This window comes from Manis pentadactyla, chromosome 2, assembly GCF_030020395.1.
Source record: "Manis pentadactyla isolate mManPen7 chromosome 2, mManPen7.hap1, whole genome shotgun sequence".
Classification (NCBI taxonomy): domain Eukaryota; kingdom Metazoa; phylum Chordata; class Mammalia; order Pholidota; family Manidae; genus Manis; species Manis pentadactyla.
The window spans coordinates 182,690,182-182,713,868 of NC_080020.1; the positions used below are offsets into that span (position 1 = coordinate 182,690,182).

Here is a 23,687-nt window from a genome sequence, read left to right on the forward strand (position 1 = left end):
ACATCATACTTGACAGTGAAAAGCTGAAAACTTTCCTCTAAGATAGGTAACAAGAGAATGATGCCCACTCTTAGCAGTTTTATTCAACATAGTACTGGAGGTCCTAGCCACAGCAATCACACAACACAAAGAAATAAAAGGCATCCAGGTTGCTAAGGAACAAGTTAAACTGTCATTGCAGATGACATGATATTGTACATAAAAAACCTTAAAGAATACACCCCAAAACTATTAAAATATCTGAATTCAGCAAAGTTGCAGGATACAAAATTAATACACAGATATCTGTTGCATTCCTATATTCTAATGATGAACTAGCAGAAGGAGAGAGAGAAATCAGGAAAGCAATTCCATTTACAATTGCATTGAAAAGAATAAAATACCTAGGAATAAACCTAACCAAGGAGGTGATAGACCTATAAGACCTGAAAACTAAAAGACATTCATGAGAGAAATTAAGACACCAATAAATGAAAATACAACCCATGTTCATGGATAGGAAGAATTAATATTGTCAAAATGGCCATCCCCCCTAAAGCAATTTACAGATTCAGTGCAATCCCTATCAAAATACCAACAGCTTTCTTCAACAAACTAGACAAAATAGTTCTAAAATTCATATGGAACCACAAAAGACCCCGAGTAGCTAAAGCAATCCCAAGAAGGAAGAATAAAGCTGGGGGATTATGTTCCCCAACTTCAAGCTCTACTACAAAGCTACAATAATCAAGACAATTTGGTATTGGCACAAGAACAGACACATAGACCCGTGGAACACAATAGAGAGTTCAGATATAAACCCAAGTATATATGGTCAATTAATATATGAAAAAGGAGCCATGGATATACAACGGGGAAGTGACAGCCTCTTCAACAACTGGTGTTGGCAAAACTGGACAGCTACATATAAGAGCATGAAACTGGATTATTGTCTAACTCCATACACAAATGTAAGCTGGAAATGGATCTGAAAGGAAAGGAGCAACACACAGCAGCAATTCACCGGAGAATTCCACTTTATTAGGGAAAGGTGCTGGGTTATATAGGAAGGGGCATGAGCTGATTGAGGTGTCACTTCTATGGGGCTGGTGGCTATTGGCTAGGTGCTGGGATTGGGAGGGGGGCGAGGGGTGATTGGGCTTCAGGTGGTGCCAGCGGGAACCGAGGACCCGGAAGAGAAGCAGGAAGTTCGCCATCTTATGGGTGGGGGCCCTTCATTCCCCCCTTTCTCCTCTATGGGGTTGTGGACGTTGCTTTCTCTCTGACTGCTTCCTGCTGAACGGGGGCGGAGAAGGAGTGAGGGCTTCAGGACTGGGAGGAAAGGGTTGATAGGACTCCCCACAGTAAGGACGAGTAGATGTGGACTTCTTCAGGTTGGAAATCAGTGAAGGTTCCCTGTAACCATAGGTCGAGGACTTGTTGATTCTAATGGTGCCAAGAGGATACGGGTGCCAGAAGCCAGGCGTCTGTGGCCATTGTTTCCAGGAACGGTTTCCAGCAGAGAGAGGGGTCCATCTCAGCGTGTGGTGAGGAGGTTACATGAGGGTGAGGGATCTTCTGTGTCTAAAAGCTGGTAGTTCCTGAGTAAAAGCTGGTTGAAAGTTTGATTAGAGATTTTACCAACTTGGGATTTGATAAAATTTATTATACAAGGCAAGAAGAGACAGGCGAGGAGAATGATTATTATAGGGCCTGCAATGTGCCAAAGCCAGGTGAGGTAGGGGTTTGTTAGTATTGGAGAGAATGGGTTGGAATTGGAAGCAGAGTGGAGGCTGGAGGCAAGGTCGGTGAGTTTGGTAATGTCAGTTTGTACAATGCCGGATACGTTGATGTAATAGCAGCACTCTTCTCGAAGGAAGATGCAAGTGCCACCCTTTTCGGCTGTAAGCAGATCTAAGGCCTGCCGGTTTTGAAGGGTGACCTTAGCTAGCAAAGTGACCTGTCTTTGGAGAGAGGCCAGGGAATCGTCAGTAGATATCAGGGCTCCCTCAAGTTTGGCACTGAGATCTCTAATTGCCTATAGAGAGTGACCCAAGGCTCCCCCTGAAAATCCTGCCCCAATGGCTGAGGTGGCTAGGGAAATACCGACCATAATGGGAAGGAAAGCAACCCTTCTTGTGCGCAAGGGCAAGGGAGGTTGGAGCTCAAGGAATTCTGCCATTCTGTAAAGTGTAAGCTGTGGGATTAGGGTGACAAGAATGCAGGGTGTGCTGGAGTTGGGAGGCAGTGAGTTGAAAAGACTGCCATTACACCAAAAGAAGTGTCCCGGTTGCGTAAAAGTCTTAGAGCCGGAGGTAGGGGTGTAGATAGAGAGGCAGTGAAGTGCACTGGAGGGGGGTGGAGTTGGCCCTACACAATGGTGGATGGTGAGATTGTTTGTGTATTCTGGTTCCCATAGGGGTATGTCTGCCAGGGGACGGAAGGGTTGTCCTTCTGCGTGAAAGGAATAATTGGAAATGTTAAGGGGCATGGCGGCTAGCAGTGGGCGCTGTAGTGATAAGCACAAGAAACAATTGGCGGTGTTAAGGGTGTGGTTGAGAAAGATGGTGGTGTCCTGAATAAGCTGTAACCAAGAGTAGGAGGAATTGGAAGAGGGGCGGGGATAAGAAGATGAAGAGGCGCCATCAAGAGTTTGGATAATGACGTTTTCGGAATGTCCGATATCTGATGCAACTTGAGAGATCTGGGAATGAGAGGGAACATACTCTCGAGGGATATGAAGGGTACCATGGGGGGTCAAGGACCCCCCGTAGTAAACTGAGACTGTGACTCCGGCGGCCCATCGAGAGTCCCAGGGATCTGGGATTGATAAGGAGAATGGGCTGTTGGGATATTTTATGAAATGGTTGGAGGAGTAATACTGTGGGTACCAGGAGTTACCCATGTAGTGAATGTCGCAAGACCAGTAGGGACATCCCCCGTAGATGTCTGGCCATCGCCTGCAATAGGCTTGTTTTTGGTCATAGAGGAAGCAGAGGTAGGGAGAATAAAGGTAGCTGCTAGTGAACACTTCGGTGGGGGGAGGAAAGTGGAGGTATAAAGGCTCGGAGCAGCCTTTCAGAGGGCAGTCTGATGTGGCAATGAGGGCAGTAATTTTTGTTTGATGCTGTGTGTAAGTCTGTTTGACTTTGAATCCCTATACAAAGGAGGCTGGGGTGGCGGGGAAGATGATAGGAATGAGGAAAAAAAGCGAGAGAGAGCGAGGGAGCAGTAAAGGAGGAAAAAGTCATGATTTGGGTATGGATGGCAAAGGGGGTGAATGGGAGATGCGGAGTTTCAAGGGATCAGAGGGATGAAGCGTGGTAGAGTAGACAGCGTCTTGGGCTGTATCCAAAGGACTCTGGGTTGTGACTGATGGGTCTTGGGTGTCCAGAGAAGGTGGGTCCTGGGTGTTTGGTTTCAATCTGGAGATATGAATCCAAGGGGTGACAGTTATCAGGCAGTGAGGGCTTGGCGGCCGAGGGGGTGCAGAGAATAACTGGGTGTGGACCTTCCCATTTTGGGGTGAGAGAGGGATGATCCTCTGGCGGCTTATAAAACACTAGTTGGCCAGGCTGTAAGACAGGAGGGTTTGGGGAGGCGGATGGATCAGGAAGGAGCCAATCCTGATATTTCCACAATTTGGTGCAGAGGAGAGAGAGTAGCGGAAGGGCCATATTGGGAGGAATTGGTCCTTTGTGGGAAGGGAGCCCTGGGGGTAGAATTGGGCGGCTGTACATGATCTCAAAGGGTGACAAGAAGGAAGGTTTCTTTGGGAGGGCCCGAATGCGAAGTAGAGCTAAGGGAAGTAAGCGACCCCAGTCAAGGTGTAGTTCTAGAGATAGTTTGGTCAGGATGTCTTTTAGAGTCCTATTGGCTCTTTCTACTTTTCCCAAAGCCTGTGGTCGATAAGGACAGTGTAGATGCCAGGGGAGTGAGAGCGACTTGGAGAGGTTCTGACTGATCTGGGCAGTGAACTCAGGGCTGTTATCTGATTGGAGGGAAGTGGGCATCCCGAACCTAGGAAAGATCTGGGTGAGGAGGATAGAGGCAACTGCGGACGCTCATTTGTTAGTTGTGGGGAAAGCTTCGACCCATCCTGAAATGTATCTACTAATATGAGTAGGTATCTGGTACACCGTACAGGGGGCATGTTAGTGAAGTCTATTTGCCAATCTGCGGTGGGGACATTACCCCTTGCTTGATGAGCCGGGAAGGGTCAGGCCTTGAGGGGGGTATTAGGGTTAGTGTGTTGGCAGTGGTGCACCTGCGGGTGATTTGGTTAAGTAGGGTTTTGTAAGCTAGAAGGTTAAGTAGGGAGGCAGTGTCAAGTTGAGACTGTTCCCACGAGGGACTGCAGAGCAGAAGATCGTCCACGTATTGTAATAAGGTGGACTCGGAGTGATCGTGATGAAACTGTTTGAGGTTCTGAGCTAGGACCTGTCCAAAAATATGGGGACTGTCTCGGAAGCCTTGTGGCGAAACTGTCCAAGTGAGTTGTTCAGAATGTCTTGTGTATGGGTCCATCCAGGTGAAGGTGAAAAAATCTTGGGAGGAGGGGTCCAGAGGGATAGAAAAAAATGCGTCCTTGAGATCTAGGACTGAGAAGTGGGAGGCCGAGGCAGGGATCTGCGATAAAAGGGTATATGGATTTGGAACTAAGGGATGGATAGGGATGAAGGCCATGTTGATGAGGCGAAGGTCTTGGACAAGGCGGAAAGATCCGTTAGTTTTTTTTAACAGCTAATATGGGGGTATTAAATGGGGAGTGAGTGGATCTGAGGTAATTTTTGTTTAAAAGATCTTGAATGATGGGTTGGATGCCTATGAGGGCTGAAGTGGTTAGGGGGTATTGGGCCTGACAGATATACTGAGAGGGGTCACATAATTTGATAGAGGCAGGAGGACATAGAGCCACGGAGGGGCTTGTAATGTCCCAAACTTTGGGATTTACAGGGTGTATGAGGGTGGAACTGGAGCTTTCATTGGGTAGAGGGGGGTCGTCGGCTATGAGGGACATCAGAAAGGGAGTACTGGGGGCTGTGGGAGTGGATATAGTTATGGAAACATGGAGGAGAGAAAGGATGTCCTGTCCTAGTAAGGGGATGGGACACTGGGGCATAACCAGGAAGGAGTGGGAGAAAGGTATGGGATTGTCTTGGATTGTGTATAAAAGGGGGGGGTTTAATGGGAAAATCTGTTTACCTCCTACCCCGACTATAGGAGTAATGGCAGGCGTGGTAGGGCCCCGGTATTCTCGTGAGACTGAGAAGGTGGCTCCTGTATCTAGGAGGAAAGAGATGGGGCGACCGTCTACTATTAGAGTAACCCTGGGCTCCTGTTTGGTGATGGAAATCATCGGGTAAGAAGCCCCCGGGCCCTGTCAATCTTCTTCTGCCAGCCCCACTACGGCGGGCTTAGTATGGGGGTTGTTCATCCAGCCTCCCCTTCAGGTGGTTTGGCAATCAGACCCCCAGTGGCCCTTTTTGTGGCATCTGGGGCATGGGGTGGTAGGAGATCTGGGGGAGGGGCATGCCCTTGACCAATGTCCTTCTTTTCCATACTTGAAACAAGCTCCTGGGGGGGGCTTGTTTGTAGAGGGGCGCCCAGGTTGTGGTTTTATCAGCTGGGCCAACATTTGGAAATTGGCCTGATCAGCCTTTTGTTTACAGCATTCTTTCTCCTCCTCCCGGTTATGGAAGACTTTAAAGGCCACTGTTAGGATTTCAGTCTGTGGGGTAGCAGGGCCCTGTTCTAACTTTTCGAGTTTAGCTTTAATGTTGGGGTAGCTTTGAGCTAGGAAGTATGTCATAAGGACATGTCTTCCATCAGGCGTTTCTGGGTCTAGGCTGGTATATTGTAATAGGGCTTGAGTGAGTCTAAGAACTCAGAGGGAGTTTCCTCCCTCCTTTGAATTATGTCTTGGAGCTTTTGAAAATTGACTACTTTACGAGCTGCCTTTTTCAGACCTGCTATTAAGCAGGAGGTGAAAATATCTCGAGAGCGGAGACCCACGGCGGTGTTATAATCCCAGTGTGGGTCTTGTTCGGGGACAGCGGTGGGGCCAGGGGGAGATTTGGGGTCAGTCCTGTGGGTTTCGGTAGCGTGCGTTTGGGCGAAGTCCCAAACTTGTCTACGCTCTTCAGGAAGGAGGGTATTGGCCAGGAGCATGAAAATGTCATGATGTGTGAGGCTGTATGACTGGAGGGTCCATTGAAACTCCCTGATATATGTCATGGGATCAGTGGAAAAGGAACCTAGGCGTTTCTCAAGTTGTGCTAAATCTCCTAAGGAGAAAGGGACGTGAACGCGCACGATGCCTTTGGATCCTGCTACCTCCCGGAGGGGGGTGATAATTTTGGGAGGCCCTCGGGACCGAGTCTGAGGGGGACTGAAGGGTTCTGGCTCAGTCTGTGGGGGAGAAACAGGTGATGGGGGCAAAGATGGCGGAGGCTCCTGGGACTTAGTTAGAGGGATGCTGAAAGGCTCAGGCTCGATCTGCAGGGGAGGTGAGGTTGGGGACGAGGTGGTGGTAGAGGAAGGGGGAGAGGCTGTTGTAGGGGAGGAGGGGGAAGGGAGTGGGCGGGAGGCTTCTGCGGGGGAGGCAGCAGCGACAGAGGGCGGAGGGGTTGTAGGAGGGGGAGGGGTTGAAGGGGGAGGAGGTGGAGGCAGCGGAGACTGCGGAAGAGGGCGGAGGGGTTGTAGGAGGGGCAGGGGCTGAAGGGGGAAGCCTGTATGGCGGAGGTTCGTTGGCTGGGTCAAAGGTAATCGAAGAGGGACTGGGAGTGTGTGGAGGGGAGTGAGACGGCTTGCAGGCTAGGAGAACTTGGGGCGGGTAACAGGTGATGCAGAGGCTGGGATTTTGAGCTAGAAGGCGAAAAGCTTCGATATAGGGAATCTCCTTCCATTTTTTCAGGCGCTAGCAGTAGTTAAAAAGATCGCGAGTGATGTTAAGATCAAGAGATCCCCCTGCGGGCCATTGGTTTTTATTGTCTAAGGGGTATGTCGGCCAATCTTGGTAGCAGTATTTACAGAGAAGTTTTGCTTTTATATCAGGCGTCAGGGAGAGGGTGGCTAGATGCTTGAGCAGGCATTCAAGAGGTGAACTTCCAGGGAGGGATGAGGAGGCTCCCATGGCTAAAGGACAGAGAAGGAGACGAACAGGGGAAGACGAACGGAGATCCTTGGACTGGGAGCAGACCGCAAGGAGACAAAGGGCATCCCCGATGATCCTTGGTGGTCTGCGGAAACTCGTATATGAGTCGTAATTTCTTAGGAAGTGTGGGTCGTCACCCAGACTTCTCTAAGAAGGCAGAGTGCCGGAGTCAAGAGGAGGGCCTGAGGGTCTGCCACAGCCGTGAAGGCCTAAGGCAGGGAGAGTTCCCTCCTCGTCCCCGAGCGTCAGGGCCTTGCTGGACGATCACGGTCAATGGCACTGCGATAGCTTGGGGAAGAGCGGCCCACTCCGGGGGAAAACTTACCCAAAGGCCAGAGAGGAGTGGTGAGCGTGATGAGCCAGCGCCGGGAAAAGAGGACGAGGGCAAGCTGCTGCTGGTGTCGGGGGGAAGACGGGGCCCAGTTGGGGTGTCCTGTCTACTGGGTTTCGGCACCAATGAAAGGAAAGGAGCGACACACAGCAGCAATTCACTGGAGAATTCCGCTTTATTAGGGAAAGGTGCTGGGTTATATAGGAAGGGGCATGAGCTGATTGAGGTGTCACTTCTACGGGGCTGGTGGCTATTGGCTAGGTGCTGGGATTGGGAGGGGGGCGAGGGGTGATTGGGCTTCAGGTGGCGCCGGTGGGAACCGAGGACCTGGAAGAGAAGCAGGAAGTTTGCCATCTTATGGGTGGGGGCCCTTCAGGATCAAAGACCTGAATGTAAGTCATGAAATCATAAAACTCTTAGAAAAAAACATAGGCAAAAATCTCTTGAATATAAACAGGAGCAACTTTTTCCTGAACACATTTCCTCAGGCAAGGGAAACAAAAGCAAAATTGAACAAATGGGATGACATCAAACTAAATAGCTCCTTAGGACAGCAAATGACACATCATCAGCAGAACAAAAAGGCATCCAACAGTATGGGAGAATATATTCGTAAAGGACATATTCGACAAGGGGCTAACATCCAAAATATATATAAAGAGCTCAAAGGCCTCAACACCCAAGAAGCAAATAACACAATTAAAAAGTGGATAGCTCCCCTGCCCTCGTGGTCGCCGCCGCCGCGGCCGCCGGAGAGGAGCTGGGGGAGGACGGTGGCCCGTGAGGCTCGTCGCAGACAATGTGGCGGTGATGTCCGGGAGCCAGGCGAGTGCCGTGGCGGCAGCGGCGGGGCCTGGCTTCGGCCTCGCTCCGGTTCCTGGGCCGCGGGCCGGCGGCCAGCGCGGGAGCAGCAGCAGAGGCGGAGGCGCCAGCGCATCTCTCTCCTCCCCTTCGGCCTGAGCCGGGGAAGGCCGGGCGGCTCGGGTGGCTGGAGGAGGTCCGCTGCCCGAGAATGGGAATTCTCTTCACCCAGATATGGAGACTGTTCAATCACCAGGAGCACAAAGTTATCATTGTTGGGCTGGACAATGCAGGGAAAACTACCATCTTTTACCAATTTTCTATGAATGAAGTTGTACATACATCTCCTACAATAGGAAGTAATGTAGAAGAGATAGTAATTAATAATATACGTTTCCTAATGTGGGATATTGGTGGCCAAGAATCACTTCGTTCTTCATGGAACACTTACTATACCAACACAGAGTTCGTAATAGTTGTTGTGGATAGTACCGACAGAGAAAGGATTTCTGTAACCAGAGAACTCTATAAAATGTTAGCCCATGAGGACCTAAGGAAAGCTGGATTGCTGATTTTTGCTAATAAAGAAGATGTTAAAGAATGCATGACTGTAGCAGAAATCTCCCAGTTTTTGAAACTAACTTCTATTAAAGATCACCAGTGGCATATCCAGGCATGCTGTGCTCTTACTGGCGAGGGATTATGCCAAGGCCTTGAATGGATGATGTCACGATTTAAGATTAGATGATCTCTGCTGACCTCTTCCCATAGACTTTGTATAAACAAAGTGCTGGACTTCACCTGAAAGCTGCAAAAATTAATGGTTTAGATATATTTATAATAAACTGATTTAAACTTTTTTCTATAAGAAGAAAAATTAAGACCACTTCTTTGAAAACAAAGATGAAGTCTCATCTTCCAATTCTGCTTTCTCATTAGTTCCTTCCAAAGCAAGGTCTTAAAGCTGTGATTGACATTTTTCTCATAATGAATCCTCTCAGGACATTGTGTAGACTGTGGTAAGTGCAAAGGGAGAGGAAGACATTTTTAACTTTAAGAGCTTTATTATCAGTATAACCCTCCCTAGTTGAATGTTCCCTTCTTATTTCATTAAGTAAAAATACAAATCGGCAAAAAAAAAAATGGATAGAGGATCTGAACAGACACTTCTCCAAAGAAGAAATTCAGATGCCCAACAGGCACATGAAAAGATGCTCCACGGCTCTAATTATCAGGGAAATGCAAATTAAAACCACAATGAGATATCACCTCACACCGCTTAGGATGGCCAACATCCAAAAGACAAGCAACAACAAATGGGGCGAAGATGCAGAGAAAGGGGAACCTTCCTACCCTTTTGGTGGGAATGTAAATTAGTTCAACCATTGTGGAAAGCAGTATGGAGGTTCCTCAAAAAATTAAAAATAGAAATACCATTTGACCCAGGAATTCTACTCCTAGGAATTTACCCTAAGAAAACAGGATCAAAGATTCAAAAAGACATATGCACCCCTATGTTTATCGCAGCACTATTTACAATAGCCAAGAAATGGAAGCAACCTAAGTGTCCATCAGTACATGAATGGATAAAAAAGAAGTAGTACATATACACAATGGAACATTATTCAGACATAAGAAGAAAGCAAGTCCAACCATTTGCAACAATATGGATGGAGCTAGAGGGTATTATGCTCAGTGAAATAAGCCAGGCAGAGAAAGGCAAGTATCAAATGATTTCCATCATTTGTGGAGTATAACAACAAAGCAGTACTGAAAGAACAAAACAGTAGCAGACTCACAGACTCCAAGAAGGGACTAGGAGTTACCAAAGGGAAGAGGTTGGGAAGGCTGGATGGGAGGGAGAGAGAAGGGGATTAAGGGGCATTATAATTAGCCCACATAATATAGGTAGTTCACGGGAAAGGCAGCAGAGGGAAGACAAGTAATGAATGACACTGTAGCATCTCACTATGCTGATAGATAATGACTGCAATGGGGTGTAGGGGGGGAACTTAATATGGATAAATGTTGTAACCACAATGTTGCTCATGTGAAACCTTCATAAGATTGTATATCAATGATACCTGAATAAATAAATCAAGGTTAACATGATAAAAATTATTTTTTTCATAATTAAAATTTTACTGTAAAAATACACACATGCACAGGATGATCCTAGAAGTTCCTGAGTTTTAATAAGTTTTTCTCTAATATATATTTTTCACAGTTTCATTATGGTTACATTTTTTAAGACATAGTCAGTCCTATCAAAGTTGCCAAAATTAAAGTTTTCCCTGTACATACATATGATGTGGGAATAGCAAATTTACTATATACACTTTAAAATCCTCGTTAAGAGTAAATATTGGAAAAGATATTTCCAGGTTTCTAGTTATATACTACATGTGAGAGTAAAACAATTAACTTCTTCAAATTTTCCAATATAATATTCCAGTAATTGGTTAACAACAAAAAGCAATATTTGACTAATAAAATGCTGGTTAAAAAGCACTATGAATTGGCAAGTTATAAATGAACTTTTAAAATCTGAACTCAAAACATTCATTATTCAGTTATCAAGCTGCCCTGGTTGAACTAAGTGTAAGAACGACAGAAGTTACAGGTCACTATGACTCCAAGATTTCCACTGTGCACTACATAGTTAATGTGCATTTATAAAAGATTCACTGGGATATATGAAAGTTTTCCTGTAATCATACCAATGTATGAGTTAGCAGAAGTTGTATATGTACTTGACTCATATCTTAATAATTTTTTAACAGAACTGTTGGGGTCGTTAGAAAAAGAGGATATGCTGAATGAAGCTTTTGTTGGCTTATCTTTAGCAACTCAAGGAGAAGACACATTTCCAGATAACCCCTCTCCCTTTTCTTCACTCCATAGACCTACTGTCCAACAAAGAACCCTGAATGTTTCTTCTAACAGGTAAGATATAGTGAACTGAGAAAATTGCTTCTTAAAGGAAATTATTTAGTATTAAATAATTTAAATATTCCCTAAACAGTTAAGCAAAGATATTTCAAAATGTCAAAGAAAACAATGTGCATTTTCTCATGGCTATGACTGCAGCTGTCTGTCCATGCAAAAGCAGGCATGATAGAAGCAGAATTGAGTTGTGAACAGAATTTTGTTAGAATGAATGTTATTCCAGGCTGAATTGAAATTACTATAATGTATTGAATTATATTTGTATTCTTTTGTTAAATTTTAAGATTGTTAGATTACTAATTAAAATATTAATTTTGCAAATATTTAGTTTGAAATATAATTTATATTATCATACTTATGCAAGCTTGCCAATTTCAAAAAGACATATGCACCCCTGTCCCAGTTTCAGAAAGACATATACACCCCTATGTTTTTGAAATCTGATAAATAATTATCTATCCTGCTTGCCACATTGAGTTGAGATAATAAACAGAAAGGATAAATGTGAAATTAAAAATGACAAACAAAGTAATGGTGTTATTTATAATGATAATTATAATGTTAACTATGATGATGATAATGCTCAAGGTCAGAAAACTTTTTATGTAAAGGCCCAGATGTTAGACTCTGTGAGCCATACAGTCTATCACAACTACTCAATTCTGCTTTGTAGTATGACAGCAGCCATAGACAATATGTAAATAAATGAAAGTGACTGTGTTACAATAAAACTTATTTTACAAAAATAGGTAGTGAGTGGCATTTGGCCCCAAGTCCATAATTTACATACCTGCTCTTGAGGATCCCAACTATATGCAATAATTGTGAAGAGGCCACATTTTTCCTATATATCATAAATTATATATATGAATATATAATTCATAACTGTACATGAATATATTTCATACCTAGTATACATTATACATGTATATTTATGATACCCTTAAGAAAATGCCTCAAACTAACCCTAATTCTAACCTATAGATTAATAGTAAATAAAGGGGCAGGATTTCCAGAGTTTAGAGGTCATCAAATCCTCTACCTAGGAAACAATTATAAAACTGGACAAAAACTACCATTTCAGGGCTCTGGAAACCAAATGGAGGCAAACAACAAATTGAGAAGCATGTACTGATGAAAAACCAATGAACTTCTAGTAAAAAAGGAATCTGTAATATTCTGGGGTTTCTCCCATTCCCCTACCATCCCTAAGCTAGTTTCATCTTGTAGTTCTACTGGAGTAGGATAGGCTGTGAAAACCAACAGTTGATTTGATGCTTAAGAGTGGAAAAACCCCATCCAGCAACACGGTCAATATAAACTGCAAACTCACTGTTAGTAAAAGTAACACACTTGATAGGAAGGGAACAGGAAAACCCACAGTTCTACTGGACTGCCTAGGTCACGTGACAGAATGGCAGACTAGGTCAGAAATTTAACGGGAAGATCTTGGAAATGAGAAAACCAAAGAGGGGCTAATTAAGCATTCTACACATTCCTGACGGAGTTGTGTGACCTCTCATTTTCTGGCTCCTTTTTGTCTTGCAGGACCCTAAATTTTCCCATTATGCATGTTTCCTCCTTCACACCCAGTTGCCAAAAGGTGCCTCTCCCTTTTTAACTTTTATCACCCACCCATCTCTGGTCCCAGAGGCTCTGCAATTAAAAAACTGCTCCTCCAAACTGCCTGGTTACTTATAAGTCCCTTTTGTGTAGTTCATGCTCTGATCTACAAGAACACCAGGACTTGGAGAGATCATACACTGGGATTTGATGTTTTTTCCATTTTATTCACAATTATTTTGAAGTTTGGGCATTCTCTGTCTTCAAGTCATGATGAAGGTGTGGTTTTCATATAATTTTGTTTCTCTGTTCATTATGTCTATTGTTTATAGAGGAAGTATTGAGAGGTGAAAAGGAAGGCAGCCACTATACTATCATCTTTAGCTACCTAGAAGTCCTACCTTTCTATTTACTTTTTAAAAAATAACTTAACTAAGGTATAGTTTACATGTACCATATAATTCACCCATTGTAAGTATACAATTCAATGATGTTCGGTAAATTTACAGAGTTGCAAAACTACCAAAACAGTGTGGTTTTAAAATATTTCTATCACTCCAAATAGTTCCCTTGAGCCAATTTACAGTCAATTCCCACTCCCATCTCCAGTTTAAACCGATCATTGGTCTGCTTTCTGTCTCTACGGAAATTTTCATACAGATGGAGTCATACAACGTGGTGTCTTTTTTTTTCCTTCAATGTGTTGTCTTTTGTATCAGGCTTCTTTTAGTATTATGTTTTTGAGGTTCATACATGCTGTAGCATGTACTTTATTCCTTTTAATGCTGACTAGTATGCCATTGTATGAACATAACACATTTTGTTTATCCACTCACCAACTGATGGATATTTGAATTATTTCCAGCTTTTAGCTATTATGTTGCTGTACATATTCATATATAAGTATTTGGGTAGACATATGTTTTAATTTCCCATAGGTAGGCATATAGGAGTAGAACTGCTAGGTCACATTCTAAGTTTCTTTGGTGAAATATCTATTTTAAACTTTTGTCCATTTTTAAGTAGGTTGTCTTATTATTGAATTATGAGATTTCTATATATGTTCTGAAGTTAAATCCTTTATCAAATATGTGATTTGTAAATATTTTTCCCAAGTCTCTAACTTGCCCTTTTATCTACAGTTTCTTTTGAAGTGCTAAAGTTGTTAAAATTTTGGTGAACCCCAATTTAGCTCTTTTTTTCTGTTGATTGTGCTTTTTGTGTTGTATATAAAGCAGTATTTTTCTAACCTAAGGACATAAAATTTTTCTCATATGTTTTCTTCTGGAAGTTTTAATAGTTATAGCTCTTACATTTATTAAGTCCATTTTGAGTTAATTTTTATGTATGATGTGATGAAAGGGTCTAAGTTCATTATTTTGTACATGAGAATCCAATTTTCCCAACACCATTTGTTCAAAAGGCACCTTTCCCTATTGAATTGCATTTGCACCTTTGTCAAAAATCAGTGTATTCTGGATCTGCCATTCTGTTTCACTGGTCTATGTATCTATACTTACACCATCAAGTGCCTAGTCTTTGCTATACTGTGAACTCCAATAAACTAGAACCTTACAAAGTACATACCAATACCAAAAAAATAAACAGGGAAAGACGAACAGTTCCACACAGAGTCACTTCAAAGAAAAAAGAAAATAAAAACCAATATGCACCAATTATGGAAAATTCTTTCCCCCAAGACAACCACGAAGTAGAAGTAAATAGTACAATACTTCAAGCAGAATCACATATACTCAAACAAACAGCTGGGCACTTGGAAACCCACTCTGAGTTAGAAAGACAAAAACTAAGAAGAGGAGGAAGGGAAAGGAAGAGGCAGGAGGGGGAGGAGGAATTTCACTGAGCTTAAGAAAGAAAAAGAAGAAAAAGATAACATCTCAGAAATGAAAAACAAATTACATTTGAATAAACTCAAATTTAGTAAAGGGCACTAAAAATGACAGAAAACAGAAGAATGAAAATTAGATAAGTAAGTAAAAAAAAAAACAGACAGAAAGTAATGGAAAAGAAGCAATAGCATTTGTACAATCTAATTTCTTGAAAAAAAAAAACAATGAAACAGATTTAGATTTAATATTTAAAACTGTAATCCAGGAAAATATTTCAGAAATAAGTTTTTTTAAGAAGGCTTGTGTCTACATATTGAAAGATCATACCAAATGCCTGAGAAAAATTATATTACAACAACCAGCTCTAAGATATATTCTAACAAAACTCTTTAGATTTCAGTGATTAATTTAAAAAATCTTCAAGGTCTCCTCATGAAAAGATCAAGTAGTTTACGGAAGCAAAATAATTAAACTAGCATCAACCTATCAAAAATAAAATACAAGGTAAGGCAAAAATAGAGTTGCAATTTTTAGAAACTCAATGAAAGAATTGTGAACCAAGGATTTTATATCCATTCAAGCACTCCTTCAAGTGTCAAAACTAAAGAAAAACAGTTTTCATGAACCCTTCTTGAGCAATGTACTAGAAAGAGCTTCATCCAATCATGAGATGACCAAGAAAACTTCAGGAAAGGACTGATTGTGAATATTTTAATATGTATAACTATAGATAGAGAAAAAACAGGGATGATGAGAGGTCACTATGGAAGACTCATGTGCAGATAATGTGTGTTGTGATTAAGTAGAAATGATACTAGAAAAATGGTAGTAGAACAGAGTGAAAGAGAAAAGTAGAATAAGCTCACTGATGTGTAGGCATAGGAGGGAGTTAAAAGATGCCAATAAACACTGATACATCAGGTAATAAAAAGTTAACACAGAAAGGAAAAAATTAGGGCATTAGAAAAAATATTAGTACAGAGGATTAGATAGCAGAGTAGGAAGGCAAGGCAGAAACCGCCTCCCCCCAACACACACCAAAGAAACACCTACAGCAAATACAGCTAACCCTGTAAACAACTTGCAGAACAGACCATCTACACCTGGTGAAGAAAATAAGCCCACACAGAGGAGGGTAAAGTGGCACAGCTGCAATCAGTAGTGACCCAAGCACTCCCCCATCCCAGGCCACAGCAGGAGGGAAAGGAACAGAGACGGGAGGGGAGGGAATAAGTGCTCGGGAATCCTGCACACCTGAACTTGGAGGTCTTCTCTGGAAACACAAGTCCACATTCCATTGGCCTTTGGTGATCAAAAGGGACAGACACCAGGGACAGTTGGAGCACTCCAGGAGGCTGAGACTCCTTTCACCTGTGGAGGAAAGGCACGGCCCATCATTCCCAGTGAGACCCAACACAGAGGTGGCAGTTTAATAGATTTATTAGCAGTGGGAAGTATGGCAGAGGGATTTGGGTTGGAGGGAGCTCTCTCAGAAGCCAGGCTAAGAAAGATGAATACTGCACTATTTCACTTATATGTGGAATCTAAAAACAAAACAAAACAGAATGAACAAAAGAGCAGTAGGCACATAAATGCAGAGAAGTGACTGGGGGCTACCATGAGGAAGGGGTTGGAGTGGGTGGAGGGGATAAAGGGGCACAAAAATCTCAATCATAATATAAGTTGGTCATGAGGATGGTACGGCAGCATGGAAAATATAGTTAATGGTTCTGTAACATCTATGTTGACATAACTGTGCTACTTGGTTGAGGATTTAATAATGTGTGCAAATGTTGAATTACTGTGTTTATACTTGAAACCAATATAAGATTGTATATCAACTATACTTCAATAAAATTTAAAAATTAGTACAATGGTAACCACTAAAACAAAACTACAAATCTTTACAAATAGTATTAAAAAATTATAGCACAGGAAATATATGCACACTTCAGAAAGAAACAAGCAAACATAAGCAAATTCACATAAGTATAAAATGCTCAGAAAGACTGAGAACAAGAATATCAGTCATATCAGTTAATATAAATTGACATATTGAAGGGAGATTAAAGATGGCAGCATGAGAGGTGAGACAGAGAACTCCTCCCAAAACCACATATAATATGAAAATATAGTTAATACAACTAATCCTAAAAGAGCAACAGGAAAGAAGGCTGCACCAGACTGCATAAACCTGGATAACAGAGCAGACCTCACAAAACAGGGTAACGTACCAAAGGCTTGCTCCTGAGGGACCCAAGCCCTCTACCGACCCTAGTTCACCAGTGGAAGGAAGAGAAATGGAGTGGGGAGGGGATGTAAGCCTAGAACTGCTGAACACCCAGCCCTGGAGATCTGCTTTGGGAGCACAAACCTCAATTTCATGGTGCTCTGGAGATTACTGGGGTTGGAAAGCTAACACAGGGAAATACTTGGAGAGACTGAGATTCCACCTGTTTGTGGAGGATTGGGATTTACATCCAGCTGCTCTGGGACAAAAGAAAGATGGGCAGTCTGAGAGGCTTCCTACCAGTGAGATGACTGCTGAAGGGGTGGGGATTGCATGGAGCTTGCTGCTCAGGAGAAGGGATAGGTGGACAAGGTTGTTTGACCGGGCTCTGCCCAGCAGGTTGGGAACTATCAGGAGCTTCAGGTGCTGCATCCCCCTGGCTGGCTAATCAACTCTGAGGCCCCCCGCTGTGATGTGCAGCATGCTGCACCTTCCTCCTGGCCTACCAGCAGCAGTTTACAAACCGGCAGTCCCTGCCCTGATGTCAGGCCAGCCAAAGGGAGGCCACTCCTATGGCAGCTACAAACGCAAAGAACAAAGGCTCACACCTCGGTGCTGCCCCACTGGTTCTGACAGTGGAAACAGGCACTGCAGCTGGGAAGCAGGAAACAGCTCTTTCCTCCCCCCAGGCACCGGCACAGCTCCCCTGTGACCCCCAACATCACACCAGGGGCTGAAAAGCTCCAGAGACTAAGTTTCTGGGCACTAGAGGGTGCCACATACAAATATGAAATGACAAAGGAACCTGGTGAAAACCAAAATCTTACAACCACCAGACAAAGGGCCAGGTGAAACTGACCCCACCAATCTTCCTGAGAGTTCAAAATAAAAATCATAGACATGCTCAGTGAGTTACAGTTAAAATATTCAAAAATTCAGGAACAAATTTAGGGCAGAGATTAAAACACTAAGAAATTTCATACCTGAAATGAAACAGACAATAGAGGGATTTAAAGGCAGATTAGATGTAGTAGAAGAGAAAGTAAATGGGATAGAAATAAGAGAAGAGGAATACAAAGAAGCTGAGGCACAGAGAGAAAAAAAGGATGTCTAGGAATGAAAGAATATTGAGAGAACAGTGTGACTAATCCAAATAGAACAATATTGACATTATAGGGGTACCAGAAGAAGAAGAGAAAAAGAAAATGAAAGAAAGTGTCTTTGAGGAGGTAATTGCTGAAAATTTTCCCAACCTAGGGAAGGAGATAGTCTCTCAGGCCATGGAGATCCACAGATCTCCTGACACAAGGGACCCAATGAAGACAACATCAAGACATATAATAATTAAAATGGCAAAGATCAAGGATAAGGACAGACTATTAAAAGCAGCTAGAGAGAGAAAAAAGATCACATAAAAAATAAAACCCATCAGGCTATCATCAGACTTCAACAGAAACCTTACAGGTCAGAAGGGAGTGGCATGATATATATTTAATACAATGAAACAGAAGGGCCCCAAACCAAGAATACTCTACCCAGGAAGATTGTCATTTAAATTTGAAGGAGGGATTAAACAATTTTTAGATAAGCAAAAGCAGAGACAATTTACCTCCCACAAACGACCTCTACAGTGTGTTTTGGAGGAACTGCTATAGATGGAAGTGTTCCTAAAGCTAAATGGCTGTCAACAAGGCAAATAAAACCACAGTAAAGAAGGTAGAACAATTAATTACTAAGCAGATGCAAAACAAAATCACCTACCCCCAAAGTAATTCAAGGGATAGACAAAGAGTACAGAATATGACACCTAATATATAAACAATGGAGGAGGAAGAAAAAGGAGGGAAGAAAAAGGAACCTATAGATTGTGTTTGTAATAGCATACAAAGTGAGTTAAATTAGACTGTTAGATAATAAGGGAATTACCATTGAACCTTTAGTAACCATGAATCTAAAGTCTGCAATGACAATAAGTACATACCTGTCAATAACCACCCTAAAGGTAATGGTCTGAATTCACCAAACAAAAGACATAGAGTCACTGAATGCATAAAAAAAAAGAAGACCTGTCTATATGCTGCCTACAAGGGACTCACTTCAAATGCAAAGACATACACAAACTGAAAGTACAGGGATGGAAAAAGATATTGCATGCAACTAATATAGAGAAAAAAGCAGGAGTTGCACTACTTGGATCAGACAAAATAGACTTCAAAACAACAAAGTCACAAGAGACAAAAAAGGACATTACACAGTGATAAAGGGGTCAGTCCAACAAGAGGATATAACTATAATAAACATCTATGCACCAAACAAAGATCACCTACATATGTAAAACAAAAACTAACAGAATTAAAGGGGAAATAGAATGCAATGCATTCATTTTAGGAGACTTCCAACAGATCACTCACTCCAAAGGACAGATCAACCAGACTGAAAATAAGTAAGGACACAGATGCACTGAACAACGTATTAGAACATGTGGACCTAACGGACATCTACAGAACACTCCATCTGAAAGCAGCAGGATACACATTCTTCTCAAGTGCACATGGAACATTTTTCAAGAATAGATCATATACTAGGCCACAAAAAGAGCTTCAGCAAATTCAAAATGATGGAAATTGTACCAACCAGCTTAGACCACAAAGGTATGAAACTTGAAATAAATTACACAAAGAAAACTAAAAAGCCCACAAATACATGGAGGTTTAATAACATATTCCTAAATAATCAATGGATCAATCAGTGGACCAAATAAAAATAGAGATCTAGCAATATATGGAGACAAATGACAACAATAATTCAATATCGCAAAATCTGAGGAACACAGTAAAGGCCATGCTAAGAGGGAAGTATATTGCAATACAGGCCTACCACAGAAAAGAAGAACAATCCCAAATGAACAGTCAAAACTCACAATTAACAAAACTAGAAAAAGAAGAAAAAAATGAGGCCCAAAGTCAGTAGAAGATGGGACATAAAAAAGATTAGAGCAGAAAAGGATTAAAGAAAGCAAGAGCTGGTTCCTTGAGAAAATAAACAATATAGGTAAATGCCTAGCCAGACTTATCAAGAAAAAAAAGAGAGTCTACACACATAAACAGAATCAGAAATGAGAAATGAAAAATTGCTATGGACAACACAGAAATGAGAGAATACTATAAAAAATTATATGCTAACAAACTGGATAACCTAGAAGAAATGGACAACTTTTTGAAAAAATACAACCTTCCAAGACTGACCCAGGAGCAAACAGAAAATCTGAAGAGACAAATTACCAGCAAAGAAATTGAATTGGTAATCAAAAAACTACCTAAGAACAAACCTCCTGGACCAGATGGTTTCACTGGTGAATTTTATCAAGCATTTAGTGAACACCTCATACCTATCCTACTTAAAGTTTTCCAAAAAGAAGAAGAGGAGGGAATACTCCCAAACTCATTCTACAAGGCCAGCATCACTCTAGTACCAAAACCAGGCCAAGACACCCCAAAAAAGAAAATTATAGACCAATATCCCTGATGAACACAGATGCAAAAATACTCAACAAAATATTAGCAAACCGGATTCAAAAATACATAAAGAAGATCACCATCTTCATCAAGTAGGATTTACTCCAGGGATGCAAGGATAGTACAACATTCGAAAATCCATCAGCACCATCCAGCACATCAACAAAAAGGACAAAAACCACATGATCATCTCCATAGATGCTGAAAAAGCATTCAACAAAATTCAACATCCATTCATGGTAAAAACTCTTTGACAGGGAGGATTACACTCCCCAACTTCAAGCTCTACTGCAAAGCCACAGTAATCAAGACAATTTGATACTGGCACAAGAACAGACCCATAGACCAATGGAACAGACTAGAGAGCCCAGATATATAAACCCAAGTATATATGGTCAATTAATATATGATAAAGGAGCCATGGATATACAATGGGGAAATGACAGCCTCTTAACAGCTGATGTTGGCAAGACTGGACATCTACATGTAAGAGAATGAAACTGGATTATTGTCTAACACCATACACAAAAGTAAACTAAAAATGGATCAAAGACCTGAATGTAAGTCATGAAACCATAAAAGTGTTAGAAGAAAACATAGGAAACATCTCCTGAATATAAAAATGAGCAACTTTTTCCTGAATGCATCTCCTCGGACAAGGGAAACAAAATAAAAAATGAGTAAGTGGGACTACATGAAGCTAAAAAGCTTCTGTACAGCAAAGGACACCATCAACAGACCGAAAAGGCATCCTACAATATGGGAGAATATATTTGTATATGACATATCTGACAAGGGGTTAACATCCAAAATATATAGAGAATTCACATGCCTCAACACCCAAAAAGCAAATAACCCTGTTAAAAAATGGGCAGAGGATATGAACAGACACTTCTCCAAAGAAGAAATTCAGATGGTCAACAGGCACATGAAAAGGTGCTCCACATTGCTAATTATCAGGGAAATGCAAATTAAAACCACAATGAGATATCACCTCACACCAGTTTGGATGGCTGACATAGAGAAGACTAGAAACAACAAATGCTGGCAAGGATGCGGAGAAAGAGGAACCCTCTTACACTGCTGGTGGGAATGTAACATTGTTCAACCATTGTGGAAAGCAGTATGGAGGTTCCTCAAAAACTAAAAATAGAAATATCATTTGAACTGGGAGTTCCACTCATTGGAATTTACCCAAAAAAAAACCCCAGAAAACTTCTCAGATTCAAAAAGACATATGCACCCCTATGTTTATTGCAGAACTTTTTTCAATAGCCAATATATGGAAGCAACCTAAGTGTCTATCAGTACATGAATGAATAAAGAAGTGGTACATATACACAATGGAATACTATTCAGCCATAAGAAAGAAACAAATCCTACCATTTGCAACAACATGGATGGACCTAGAGGGTATTATGCTCAGTGAAATAAGTCAGGCAGAGAAAGACAAATACCAAATGATTTCCCTCATTTGTGGAGTATAACAATGAAGCAAAACTGAAGGAATAAAATAGCAGCAGACTCACAGACTCCAAGAAGGGACTAGTGGTTACCAAAGGGGAGGGGTAGGGGAGGGGTAGGGGAGGGTGGGTAGGAAGAGAGGGAGAAGGGGATTGAGGGGTATCATGATTGGTGCACATGGTGTGTGTGGGGTCACGGGGAAGACAGTGTAGCTCAAAGAAGACAAATAGGGACTCTGTGGCTCTTACTACATGGATGGACAGTGATTGCAATGGGACATGGGGGGAGAGACTCAATAATAAGGTTGAATGTTAATAACCATTGTTTTCTTGTGAAACCTTCATAAGAGTGTAAATCAGTGATACCTTAATTTTAAAAATGGACTTCTCTATTTACAGAAAATCATTTTTAGTTTGCTCACAAGCCAAGATTCTACTATGTATTATATTCGAGAGAAAAATACGTCTAAAATAAATTGATGCTAAAATAAAGGGAAAAATAAAGAGATGGGAAAAGGTATTCCAAGCAAGTGAAAATAAGAATTGAACAGTAGAAATGCTGGTTAGAGAATAGAATTAAAGCTCAAAGTATTAAATATTCACAAAGAAATGCTAACATCCAAATTTTACAACAAAGATATAACACTTAGAAATATTATGTACTAAATAACACAGAAACCACCTGTATGAAGGGAAATGAGAAATTCAAGGAAACACAGACACTATAATAGGAGACTTTTAACTTACTCATTTTTCCTACTTAAACTATTTTGTAAGTAAAGAGAAAGAATACCTCAACAACATAATCAGTAATATAGATACTAAGGGTATTAATCAAATTCTATACCCTGGTAATAGAAAATAAATTTCCTTCCAAATATTACATAGATTATTCACAAAAAATGATCATATGCTACATGCCAAAAAGATACCAACAAGTTTCTTAAGGAAGAACTACTACAAACACTCTGGTCACAATGCAATACAACTAGAAATATTAAAAAGAACCAAAATGACCTATCTCCCACAAATTTTCAAACCTTCTATTAAACAACTTTTGGGTAAAATAGAAAAATGCAACATTAAATCTAAAAAATAAGTATGATGGAAACACTATGTATCAGAATCTATGGGACATATTTAGAGTAATAATCAGATGAAAAGTGATAGCACTAATCACTTTCACAGACAAAATGATAGAATGAAATGAATGAAATAATTCCAACTCATAAATCTTACAAAAATAAATCAAAAGAAAATAAATAATAAAGATAAAAGTAGAAATTAAGGAGGCAGAGCAGAGGTTGGGAAACTTTCCTAAATATTTTAGGCTTTTGGGCTGTATGTTGTCTGTTGCTATTACTCAACTCTGTTAATATAGCACAAAAGCAGCTGTTTGCAATCCATAAGTGAATTTAAGGTCCAATAAAACCTTATTTACAAAAACATGTGACTACCCTGCAGGTCATAGTCTACTGACTCCTAAGGTAGAAATTAAACTGACTCTAGAGCCAACTAAGACACCAAATCTGGATGTTTTCAAAAAAATTAAGAAAATAGGTCAACTCAGTCAAGTTGACTTGATCAAAAAAAGGGATAAAAGCATAAACATACAAAATAAGAAATGGCAGAGAAAGGGAAAAATTAACCAGTGCAATAGGTTTTTTTTTTAATCATAAGAGCCTACTTTGCAAATTTTTTGCAAGTAAATTGAAACAGGAAAAGAACATAAAATTTCCTAGGTAAATACAGATTGCCAAAAGTAATGACCATTAAATCTAGAAATGTGAAGCAGACCTCTTTCCATAAAAAAATATATAGACAAAGTTCATAAGGAACTATCCTATGAA

The 23,687-nt window shown here is 41.3% G+C and overlaps 2 protein-coding genes across 4 annotated transcripts in view; both read left to right on the forward strand.

Annotated features, from left to right (window-relative positions):
- WDPCP (WD repeat containing planar cell polarity effector) overlaps positions 1-23,687 on the forward strand; it is a 429,599-nt gene that overhangs the window by 334,000 nt on the left and 71,912 nt on the right. For all 3 annotated transcript variants that reach the window (XM_036890364.2, XM_036890366.2, XM_036890367.2), the window contains exon 15: positions 11,051-11,213. In XM_036890364.2, the coding sequence (XP_036746259.2) occupies positions 11,051-11,213 (163 nt within the window). The remainder of the gene's footprint in view (positions 1-11,050; positions 11,214-23,687) is intronic.
- On the forward strand, positions 8,227-9,365 carry LOC118914991 (ADP-ribosylation factor-like protein 5A). The gene has a single exon (XM_036890371.2). It carries the CDS (start codon positions 8,479-8,481, stop codon positions 9,013-9,015), a length of 537 nt encoding a protein of 178 aa, XP_036746266.2. The 5' UTR covers positions 8,227-8,478; the 3' UTR covers positions 9,016-9,365.